This window comes from Aedes aegypti, chromosome 3 (assembly GCF_002204515.2).
Source record: "Aedes aegypti strain LVP_AGWG chromosome 3, AaegL5.0 Primary Assembly, whole genome shotgun sequence".
Taxonomy (NCBI): domain Eukaryota; kingdom Metazoa; phylum Arthropoda; class Insecta; order Diptera; family Culicidae; genus Aedes; species Aedes aegypti.
This window is the reverse complement of record NC_035109.1, coordinates 59,524,715-59,537,024: the sequence shown is the minus strand read 5'-3', so window position 1 is coordinate 59,537,024 and position 12,310 is coordinate 59,524,715. Positions and strand designations below refer to the sequence as shown.

Genomic DNA, 12,310 nt, shown 5'->3' with positions numbered 1-12,310 from the left:
TTTTTGCATTGGCCCGTCGGGAGACCTTGATCAGCTGGCAACAGAAATGGAGAGACGGAGAAATGGGTAGATGGCTGCATTCCATATTTCCACAGGTGTCGAAAAAACCGTGGTTTAAGGGGTTGGGCATGAGCCGTGATTTCATTCGTGTCATGTGTCGGCTTATGTCCAATCACTATTCGTTAAGCGCGCATGCCCACCGTATTGGGCTCTCAGAAAGCAATATCTGTGTTTGCGGCGTGGCTTACCAGGATATCGAACATGTTGTGTGGGGATGCAGTGAGCATCGTGGTATCAAATCCGAACTGACTGAAACTCTCCGGATCCAAGGAAAACAGCAGAAACCTGTCAGGGAAGTGTTGGCGGGCCTTGATATAGAATATATGAATTTAAGGTGAAGTTGAATCGAAGCCAAAGTTCAAATTTTCAAGAGCACGGATCTGGATAAACAAACATCCGAATGAGCTGAAAACTTAATCGATTGGTCACCAGCTGGTGACGACCAATCGATTAGTTTTTCAGCTCAAACGGATGTTTGGTTCTCCAGATCCGTGCTCTTGAAAATTTGAACTTTGGCTTCGATTCATCTTCACCTTAATCTATCTGTTTTTGAAGCATATAAATATCCAAGTTTGATTGTGTTCGTTCCCTGTCTTTCTTTTTCCCCTTCAAATTGTCCTCTTCTCGTCGTGTCTCCCACAAACCGTTTCTGTTTAGTTTCATTACAGATCTGGACATCCTGTCCCTTCAAGCTTCATCAGCTTAGTAGTCTAAGTAGCTTAAGAAATCCCGATAAATCCTTTCCTTCCCTGTTACAAATGTATTAACATACCTTAAAACTTCCGCAAACTAACATAATTTTTAAAATAAGTTCAAATTTCAAAATGTAAATAATGTAAAAAAGAAAAGAGTTCGGCTCTGTTATGCCCTGCGGCGCCTGAGCCTGCCAAATAAACGAGATAAGTAAAAAATGCTTAAACGATATCAATTATGATGAAAATGATGCTCCCAAAATTTGAAGTGATTCGGAAGAAATTTGGTTGTGCACACGCTATTTGAAGTTTCTATGGAAATTACTATGGAAAACGCAAACATTTTGTGTTTAGTCCTCTAACAGCTCGCCATAATAATCTATAGAAAAGTGAACACACTCATCTAATGTGAAAAATTCCCAGCTACAAATTTGCCGAAGACCACATTTTGATGGGAGGTAAGGATAATTTGTTATTATTGATAACAAAGTCTATATCATGCTGAGATGATCATTCAATTACTTTCAGAGCAACACTGGTTTTTCGCTGTAGAACATAGTAGCCTGGATTACCGTTTTGATTCATATTACGGACACTTAAGGCCTCAATGAAGTATAACCCTTCAGGAAGCATATAAAATAAATCAATCTATATGATTCCTCGGCGCTATCGAGCCTTCAAAACACTTAACTTTCGAATGGTGGGTGAAAATTTTGTTTCTGGTACATGAATGATTTTAAATAAATAGAAATGTGTGGACTTTTCACGATTCTTATTCCGGACGCTTCCTTACTTTTGCCCCATATTCCGGACACTTTGATTCAAATTCCGGACAGCTCATGAAAATCATAAAAAGACAAGTCAAATCATTATTTGAAATTGGCAAGCCTCTAAAGAGGCGTCAAAGGCAGATGAGTATTATAAATTTTCATAGATATCTATAGAAAATTTTGGTTAAAATGAACTCCGAAAGTGTGAACTTTTGAACAGCAAAAATTGAAACATTTCATGTGAAATGTTTCCCATACAAAGTAGAGTGTCCGGAATAAGAAGCTGTCCGTAATATGAATCAAAACGGTACTTTGATCTATTCTTCCCCCCAGGAGCACCAATGTTGCCTGTCAAACAGTTGGTGAAGCATGCAACATGCAAACCAACTTTATGATGATGAATAGCAATTTATCCTGACGTTCAATCAAAAAGTGGTCTTCGGCAAAGTTGTAGCTGCGAGGATTACACATTAAAAGAATTTGTTCACTTTTCCATAAAATATTATGACGAAGAGATAGAGGGCTGAACACAAAAGGTAGGCGTTTTCCATAGTAATCTCCATATAAACTTCAAACGGCGTGTGCACAGTCAAATTTCTTCCGAATCACTTCAATCTTTGGGACGATGCTATCAACCATGATAAAAATCGTTTAAGCATAGAGGAGCTAAAATTTCAAAATTTGCATCACTCTAATGACCTCCCTAACAAAAAGTTACAAATTGTGACTTAGGGTCGCAAAAATCAGTTTGTTTTCCGTGAACTTAGTTCTGTTGTGAAATTCGGGAGTCCCGGAAGGTGGCCAATCTGGACAATTCGATGAAATTACTTGGATTTATGCCCCAAAACCAAATGAATTATGTCCAATTCTTTACGATGTTATGTTTGCATGCATTTTTCCAAAAAGATGAATGGATGGTTATTTTGGTCTTTTCGGATTTTCATCAAAACGATGAAGTTGGAAATTTAATGAAATGCACACTACATACAATATAGAATTATATGATACATTTTTCACATATGCTTATGTAGAAGTACTTGAGATTTGCTTCTTCAAATGCATTATGTAATTATAATGTGGTCCCGTGTGGCCTTAAGGCATAAGAAAACCATAAGAGAAAGAAAACAATTTTAGCCATGATTGTCCCATGTTACTCCTGTGTGCGGTGAGCTTTACACAATCTGTATGCTCGGCCATTCGCGGTGCCGTGAGCCATTAGTTTCGCGCTCTATTTAGCGTGCTGCTACAATTAATCAATTACCCAATCAGATGTAAATTAATAGCGGCGGCGGCGGCGACGAAGAAAGATGCGTTGATACATTACTTCTAGCGGAAATTGAGCCACACTTGACCGCTAATTTGTGCATCGTCATCGTTCGATCTGAACCTTGGCGGCTGTTGGCCAATTGTGGTGTGCAAGTTATGCAAATGCGTTTGTAAGGATAATGAATTTGCATAAACAACTTCGACCGACAACTATCCTGTCTTGACGGCAATCCCTGTTGGGATCAGTGTGCTAATGTTGTTTAATTAAATCGATTTCCATTCGGATGCAGATGAGGAAATTAATCACACGTCTTCCCAGGGTGAAAGCGTGTGTTCAGGGACTTCCGGTGGAATTAAATTTTCTCAAGTAGGTGTTTTGGGGATTTTGAATTTATTGACTTGATTAACTGGCGCGCTTCATTAAGCACATTAGTTGGTAACACGAAAACAGAAACTCTGTAAGGCTGATACAAATATTAATTTTCTTTTATGTCACCCCCCCCCTCCAAAAATCCGAAAAAATTAAAGGGGAGAAAAAAAAGATTCATCATTTTTTTTGACATCAGTTAGGTTTTTTTTTTTAATTTTTAGAGTAAAAACTGGTAAAATAATGATCCAGATGACGATTGGAAAAAGTTTAATAACTATCGTTAAAAATAATAATTTGAAAGAAATACCTATTTTTTCGTTTTTATTTTTTTGTTCCTTATTTATTTTTATCCCCCCCCTCGTACCTTCCAAGTGGTCTCGGACATAAAAGAAAATTAATATTTGTATCAGCCTAATAGACCATCACAATAGATTTTTTGTTTTTAGCAAAAGAGGATTCAGACCTAAAGTGTCCAACACAGTGTGTAATGCTTGGGTTTATAAATAAAAAATGTCTGGGTTATGTACACTGCTGCTAAATAGCTTATACTAGATGGGTAAACACACGATAGAATAATCGTAAGAACTACCACTCGTCAGTCCTCTCCGTACTGAATGAAGTACATAATATTTGGATCTACCTATTTGAAAAATATGCAAGACACAGTTCTCCACTCTTCTCATTCATTCCTAACTAAAAGTAGCAAAGTAAAATTACCCTAGAAAGCCTTCAACATTAGTTAGCTAATAAGGTGTCATGGGCAAGCCGATTAGCCCTTCTTGAACTTGAGCAACAATATACTGATGGTCAGGAATATCACAATCCAGATTCCGGTCGAAGCAAATCCGATCCACACGTTCGGATTCCCGATGAGCCAGCCTCGCTGTAGGATTGAGCGCAACGATTCGGTGGACTTGGTGAGTGGCAGGAATACGGAGAAGATCTTCACCACCGGGTGCATTCCCTCGATGGGCCAAATGATACCGCACAGCATCACGATCGGCAGGAAGCTTCCCATGGCCATGTAGGTAGCGGACCGTTCGTTGTCGCACGAGCAGGACACGACGAAACCTGTTGGGGGGAATGCAATGAGAGCGTTAGTTTATATTTTATGACAAACACAATATCTCCAGCTGTCCCGTTGAACCAGAAACTCTTACTGTCCCATGGGACAAGAAGCTCCCATGGGACAGAAGCTGTCCAGTGGGACAAGCTTCAGCTGTCCAAAGGGAATAGCTTCAGCTGTGCAGTGGGATGAGCTTCAGCTGTCCAGTTCTACAAGCATCAGCTGTCAAGTGGGACAAGTTTCAGCTGTCCAGTGGAAAAAGCTTCAGCTGTCCAGTTGGACAATCATTAGCTGTCCAGTGGGACAATCATCAGCTGTCCAGTTGGACAAGCTTCAGCTGGTCAGTAGGACAAGCTTCAGCTGTCCAGTGGGACAAGCTTCAGCTGTCTAGTGGGACAAGCTTCAGCTGTCTAGTGGGACAAGCTTCAGCTGTCCAAAGGACAAGCTTCAGCTGTCCAAAGGACAAGCTTGAGCTGTTCAGTAGGACAAGTTTCAGCTGTCCAGTGGGACAAGTTTCAGCTGTCCAGTGGGACAAGTTTCAGCTGTCCAGTGGGACAAGCTTCAGCTGTCCAGTGGGACAAGCTACACCTGTCCAGTGGACAAGCTTCAGCTGTTCAGTAGGACAAGCTTGAGCTGTTCAGTAGGACAAGCTTCAGCTGTCAAGTGGGACAAGTTTCAGCTGTCCAGTGGGACAAGTTTCAGCTGTCCAGTGGGACAAGCTTCAGCTGTCCAGTGGGACAAGCTACACCTGTCCAGTGGACAAGCTTCAGCTGTTCAGTAGGACAAGCTTCAGCTGTTCAGTAGGACAAGCTTCAGCTGTCCGGTGGGACAAGCTTCAGCTGTCCAAAGGGACAAGTTTCAGCAGTCAAGTCGGAAAAGCTTCAGCTGTCCTAAGGGAATAGCTTCAGCTGTCAAGTGAGACAAGCTTCAGCTCTCAAGTTAGACAAACTTTAGCTGTCAAGTGAGATAAGCTTCAGCTGTCTAGTGAGACAAGCTTCAGCTGTCCAGTGAGACAAGCTTCAGCTGTTCAGTGAGACGTGCTTCAGCTGTCAAGTGAGACAAGCGTCAGCTGTCCAGTAGGATTAACTTAAGCTGTCCAGTGGGACAAGCTTCAGCGGTTCAGTGAGACATGCTTCAGCTGTCCATTGGGACAAACTTCAGCTGTCCAGAAGGACAAACTTTAGCTGTCAAGTGAGACAAGCTTCAGCTCTCAAGTGAGACAAACTTTAGCTATCCAGTGGGACAATCTTGAGCTGTTCGGTGAAACAAGCTTCAGCTTTCCCGTGAGACAAGCTTCAGCTGTCCAGTTAGACAAGCTTCAGCTGTCCAGTGGGACAAGCTCAAGCTGTTTAGTGGGACAAGTTTCAGCTGTCCAGTGCACAGTGCTTCCAAGGGCCTAAATTCGTGATCGAAAATGTTCTGCACCAGAAAAGTTGGTTTTAGAGGTATGGTGTCTTCAGAGAAGTTGTTCGGGATGTTGAAGCCCTTCTTAAGAAAGAATTATTTTTGTGATGAATCCACCTAGCAGTGAGATAGATTTTCACTTTTTTGCAAAAGTGGAGATACAGCAATGGTGTTTTCGGCAAAGTTGTACATAATTTCACTACATGAACATTTGCTGAAGACACTTTAGCTCTATCTATTGAATTTTAAGAGATATGGGACATTTTTTGTGAACGACCCCTTAAAACTAGTTTTTTTGTTATATCCTTTTCTGGGTATTTTTGAGATTTTTCACATGTTCTACAAAGTTGTTTTAATTGATAAAATATGCATTTCTTCAGAAGACACAAAAAATTTATCTCTTATATTTTCGGAGTTACATGATATTTTATGTTGAAAAATTGACTATTTCACCTTCCTCTAACATTTACATGGGCAAATTGGGGCAACATTTTTAGCTTGCAAATAAAAGAGTAACTTAATAACTATCAAATCCATGGTAACTGACACTTGGCACTGCTTTCTTTGACTACAAAATATGTTCCGTAAAATGTTGAAAACTTAAAAGTATGCAGCTTCTAATACCGTGTATTTTTTAAATACGCCATCTTTCATGGGTCTGGGTCATTTGGTATAAAGCCATTTGGCATAAGTTCATCTGGCATCAAGCCGTTTGTTATAAAAGACATTTGGCATAACGGTCATTTGGCACAATGGTCATTTAACATAAACACATTTATAAAGAACAGGTATATTTTGAAAGAAAGAATTATATTCTAATTATGCGAAATGACCGTTATGATAAATAGCCATTATTTCAATTGGGATTATGCCAAATGACCATATGCTAAATGGCTTTAAGCCAGATGAACCGTTCCCATTTTTCATGGCTGAGTGGAAAATTATCAGGTCTTCTAGGATATGATATATTCGGTTATGACTGTAAAAACGTGATCTCTGAAATACTAAATATTTTTGGATATTGTTAACGTGGAATAGTTAGTTATATTAAGTAAATATTGCACTAAAACTTTTAAGACACAAGTCTGGCGAAGTAGGCATCGAATGACTGTGATTTTTATTTTAGCTTTGTGCATTAGTAGAAAGCATAAAATAAGAATATAATGCTTGTTAATTCAATATTTGTTCAGTTAAGTGCTTTTAGAATGCGGACAGAGATATAACATAAGTCGGCCATTAGGATGACCATCTCTAGATTCCGATATGTTTCACTTTAAGCACAGTGGATAATGTTAATAATCAATTCGCCTAAGACTACATATCATCATATGAACACTTTTGTAATAATAATAGTTAAAAGATAGTCTTTTTATGGAGAAATAAATTGTTGAGAGAGAGGATCAAAGAAATAATCTACATAGGCAAAAATATTGAGATGTGGATTGTCGACTGTATTATCGCACAGAAATATATAAGAAGGGTCTTATTTTAAATTTTCTTCTTCACATGCTCAAAAAGTAGTATCTAAAATCTTAAAAATACACATATCAGCAAAATTATAGCTTGTTTATGGTAACAAATGATAGTCTGTTTGAAAGCCATTCTGTTCATATGTCACGCCACTTTAGTTTTATTTATATGAAAAGACGGATAGATTTATAAAGATTATGTTCTCACAATAGAACAATACAAAAGAGCAAAATACCAAAACTAAAGAAAACATTCTTTCCTTTATTATTGTTATTATTATTATTATTACTATTATTTTAAGCTTAAATAGGATGACTTCCGTTTTAAGGCAAATAAATTACTAACATTATTCTATGTGCTTTATACTACGTTCAGTATTTTGTAGGCAAGGAACGCAGTGCCACGTGTCAGTTACCATGGATTTGATAGCTATTGAGTTACTCTTTTATATGCACGCTAAAAATGTTGCCCCAATTTGCCCCTGTAAATGTTAGAGGAAGGTAAAATAGCCGATTTTTCAACATAAAATATCATATAACTCCGAAAATATAAGAGATAAATTTTTTGTGTCTTCTGAAGAAATGCATATTTTATCAATTAAAACAACTTTGTAGAACATGTGAAAAATCTCAAAAATACCCAGAAAGAGATATAACGAAAAAACTAGTTTTAAGGGGTCGTTCACAAAAAATGTCCCATATCTCTTAAAATTCAATAGAAAAAATGTTCATGTAGTGAAATTATGTACAACTTTGCCGAAAACACCATTGCTGTATCTCCACTTTTGCAAAAAAGTGAAAATCTATCTCACTGCTAGGTGGATTCATCACAAAAATAATTCTTTCTTAAGAAGGGCTTCAACATCCCGAACAACTTCTCTGAAGACACCATACCTCTAAAACCAACTTTTCTGGTGCAAAACATTTTCGATCACGAATTTAGGCCCTTGGAAGCACTGTGAGTGGGAAAAGCTTTAGATGCCCAAAGGGAATAGCTGTCCTGTGGAACAAGCTTCAGCTGTTCAGTGGGACAAGCTTCAGCCATGGCTTCTGCTGTCCAGTTGGACAAGCTTCAGCTGCCCATTGGGACAAGCTTCAGCTTTTTAATGCGACCAGAATCACTAGCTCTCTCGTGGAACCAGAAGCTCCAGTTGTCTTGTGGGACGAGCTCCAGCCGTCCCGTTAGATAAGCTCCAGCGACTTTTCTTTATTTTGTTCTCCATTTCAACATATAAAATCACTTACCGAAGGTCATTCCGCACAGCCCAGTCAGTATCGTTAGCATAACGACCCAGAAAATTTCCCCATGGATGGTCAAATCAAACACGTAGAAGCTGAACAGGATCACCAACGCCGTTTGACCGCACATCACCAAAAATTGTGTCGTCACGTGCGAGAACAAAATCTCCACTCCGGTAATACCGGAAACCAAGCACCGCTCCAGAATTCCTTCGTTTCGCTCGATCAACATCGCACCGGAAGTCAATGCCACCGACAGGAAGAAGATGATACTGCGGAGCAAACAAAATTATGATTCGGTGTGCTGATCAGACTAACATGTGCTGAACTTACGTCAGAATTACACCAGGCGCAGCAAAATCCGTGAAGTTGGGACTCACATCTCCGTAGATAGGTTTATGCCATTGAATCGGCAACCGTCCGTTCGAAGGGTTCACATCGCAATCGCTCAAGATACTTTCGATGAATGAGAAGTACGCGTACTGGATGTCTCTGTACAGGAGATTTCCGATTTGCTGATCTGTTTGGATTGGGAAAAGTACAAATGAACTATACCGTTGATTGGAACATCATCAGAACTCACTTGACATGTCCATACTGACGGCAACGCTAGCCGCATCCAAGGTCCACTCCTCAACGCTTCGGATGTTCTCCGAACGTTCCACCAGAGCTTCCGAGTAGTTGTGCGAAAATATCATCGACGCCCATGCCTTGCCTCTGCTAACTTGGTTCAAAGCCTCTTGTTCAGTTTCGAACATTTGCTGCAAAGCGTTAATTCGGTTTATCAACGATTTCAATACTAGAATCAATCAAGTTCCACTTACCACATCGACGTTCCTATTCTTCAAATTTTCCAGATATCGACAACTGAGCAGTGTATAATTGCAACCCGTGTAAGTGGGACATTCAGCGTACGAAAGGTTAGCCATTTCCAGTTCATGATTCGTGACAGCCACTCGCAACCCGACGGGATCGTGTCCAATTGCCCAACAGAAGAGGATAATTTGTCCAACGGGAAGTCCTATGATGAACGCCATTACACTGAAACCGATTGAAGATCGTTAAGGAAGTTTGAAATTGCAAGAAACTTCACCGAAACTCACCCAACATTTCTCCACATCCACAAGAAGTTCTTCCAGATCAGGGCTCGCATGTGATTCGGCTTGACAAACTTAAAGTACTCTATGAAGGGTGCTTTGGTATCTTCTTCCGGAGGAAGCGGAGGAGCTTGTATTTCCGGTGTGATCGAATCGGGACCACGAGAGGACATTGAGATATTGTCGCCGAACTCGCCGGAGATTTCACCATGATCTTCCTCTGGGGACAAATCCAGAGCTGGATTAGATATTGCCGGCACTCTGATGTTTTCCACAACTTCCTGGGCAATCGATGACCGACGCCGTTTGCCCATGTTCTGCATGACGGACAGCTTCAGGAAGACATCCTCCAGCGATTCGGCATGGTACTGGGCTAGCAATTCGGCGGGTGACTCCTCGGCAAGGAACTTTCCACCTCGCATCAAGCCAATCACGTGGGCTTGTCGAGTTTCTTCGATGTAGTGAGTGGTGATGATCACTGTTGTGTTTCCGTTCTTAACTATTTCCACCAAGTGGTCCCATATGCTCTGTCGCAACACTGGATCTACTCCGACGGTGGGTTCATCCAGGATCAAAAGCTCCGGAGAGTGCAGCAAAGCAGCCGCCAGACTCATTCGCCGCATCTGTCCACCGGAAAGGTTCTTCACGAACCTTGAGGCGTTCGGTAGCTGAAGGAGTTTGAGCAAGAAATCGGTTTTCTCGTCCACCTGTTCGGCAGTCATGCCGCAGATCCAGCCGAAGTAGATCAACGTTTCCCGAATGGTAAACTCTCCGTACAGGGCCAATTCCTGGGGCATGTAGCCGATGCGAGGTCCGGGCACTCCCGAACCACGGGATCCAGGCCGACCACCGAGAACCCAAATTTCTCCGGAGTTCAACCGTCGTCGACCGACGATACAGGACAGGAGGGTGGTTTTGCCACATCCGGATGCTCCCAGCAGGCCATAACTGGAACGGGATGGAGAAAGGTAATTAACTTTGGCGAAATTGGAAAACAAGTAAAATTGAATTGGAAGTTAATTTAAATAAATGCAATTGCATGGCATAAAACTGTTCCGATCAGAGAGCGCTCTTACTCTATGGTATCAATTTGTTTGAAATAAAAATGCAAGTGTAGAGCGCAACATGCACTTTTTAATTCGTTTAAAATTTCATTATATCCTGGGACTTACGCTTATTCTCCCGTTTTTTTTTACAAGCAATACACAGCAGAGCTTGGCGCTACTGAATAAGCATGTAACAATAAGTTGCCTTAGTGGCTACATTAAACACATAGCTATCGTCGACTATTCACGCCGGATAAGTTTTCGAAAATTACGGATATTTGAATCTCTTCTTTTGACTTTTCCGCATTTTCCTGTCTAAGCACTTAGGAAATCCGAACATCACACTTTCATCTCACAGACAAACTGATGATAACGCTTGGGTGAATTCGCGATAAAAAAAATCTTCGTCATGAACACATTGTCTCCCTTCATAGCAAATACTGATTTTCATCAAGGAATCTCCAGATGGGGTTAGGGTGTTAATTAGGGTGGTTCAAACAACAAAAAGTTTGAACATTCCAGCTCCCATAGGTACATGGAGTTGAAAATGGAATCCTGTCAAATGTTCAGCCATTTTGGTGTGGATTTAAGGTTGTCCCAAAGACGTTAACGGTTTATATTAAATTTTTTTCTCCAAAACATAAATCATACATCAATCACTGGTTGAAATGTCATATTCACATTAATGCTCAAATACATCAATAAGCCCTATTACTCGGGCTTTTAAGTTGGAAGCAGCCGAATCAACAAATTAATTATCAAATCAATTTATAGGGGATTTTTGTAGATGTTCATTAAACTTTTCTAAATTTCTACATAAACTTTGAACAACCTTTAAATCACCACCAAATTCAAAAGAAAGCGTAAATTTGACAGAAATCTATTTTTATCATGAATCTTCATGATAAAGAAAGATACGGAAGATAAGGTTTTCAAACATTTTTGTAATTTGAACAGTCCTATTATAGATGTCAAAATCGCCACAGGCACTTATTAAATTTTTGAATTAATTGCTTAAAACATAGTGGTAAGTCTGTTGTTCTTTGCTTACCCATAATATCACTGTTCAGACGGATTAATAATACGACAGCTTTTCTCGGTGCACTCCCAAATGCTTCCGTCCAAAGCAAAGCTTTGATGTACACCTGAAGCCGCAATTTCGGTGGATAATATTTGCGGTCAGTTGGAATAATCTGATACACACACGTATTCGGACAGACGCACAGTGGCCACGTTCCATACAAATGTTGGTGAAAAGAACAAATCTCAATAAAATTGTTAAAAAATCGTTATTTAAAGCCTGTCCACGTTAAATTTCGAACACCCAAATAATGGCAGCAAAAAAAAGTTATTCATAATTCAACAAAAACAATTGTTTATTTCAGAATAAAAGAGTTATATCTTATATAGAGTTATAGTTCTTGCCTCTGCTTCACTTTTTGTATGTATGATTTTGACTTCCCAACTTTGCGAGCCACATTTCGCACAGAAAGATTGGGATTTTTCTCAATAATGGCTACCACCTTCTTATCCATTTGTCGGGAGCATACTTTTCGATTTGTTCCACTTCCAACCTTCCAATCCACAGTCAAGCGCTGGTCAAATGATTTGCAAACACTAAATACCGTACTTTTCGGTAGCTTTAGTTTTTTGGCAAGATCGCGTACCGATAAATTCGGATTTTGCTGCCGTTCAAACAAAATGCGTTTGCGCACTTCCACTTGATTGGACGCCATTTCAGTGAATGTTACGATAATGTAAACATGTTGTACCACGAAATAAAGTGGAGAGTTTCAGCTGTCATATAAGTGAAACGTTTCAGCAATCCGTG

The 12,310-nt window shown here is 40.0% G+C and overlaps 1 protein-coding gene across 5 annotated transcripts in view; it reads right to left on the bottom strand.

Moving 5' to 3' along the window:
• Nucleotides 1-3,606: 3,606 nt before the first annotated feature.
• LOC5566573 (ABC transporter G family member 20) overlaps nucleotides 3,607-12,310 on the bottom strand; it is a 161,860-nt gene continuing 153,156 nt past the window's right edge. For all 5 annotated transcript variants that reach the window (XM_021848660.1, XM_021848661.1, XM_021848662.1 and 2 more), the window contains 6 exons: nucleotides 9,440-10,381; nucleotides 9,161-9,377; nucleotides 8,920-9,097; nucleotides 8,670-8,856; nucleotides 8,343-8,608; nucleotides 3,607-4,229 (listed from right to left, as the gene is read on the bottom strand). In XM_021848660.1, coding sequence (XP_021704352.1) covers nucleotides 3,928-4,229; nucleotides 8,343-8,608; nucleotides 8,670-8,856; nucleotides 8,920-9,097; nucleotides 9,161-9,377; nucleotides 9,440-10,381 — 2,092 coding nt within the window. In that variant the 3' untranslated portion in view covers nucleotides 3,607-3,927. The remainder of the gene's footprint in view (nucleotides 4,230-8,342; nucleotides 8,609-8,669; nucleotides 8,857-8,919; nucleotides 9,098-9,160; nucleotides 9,378-9,439; nucleotides 10,382-12,310) is intronic.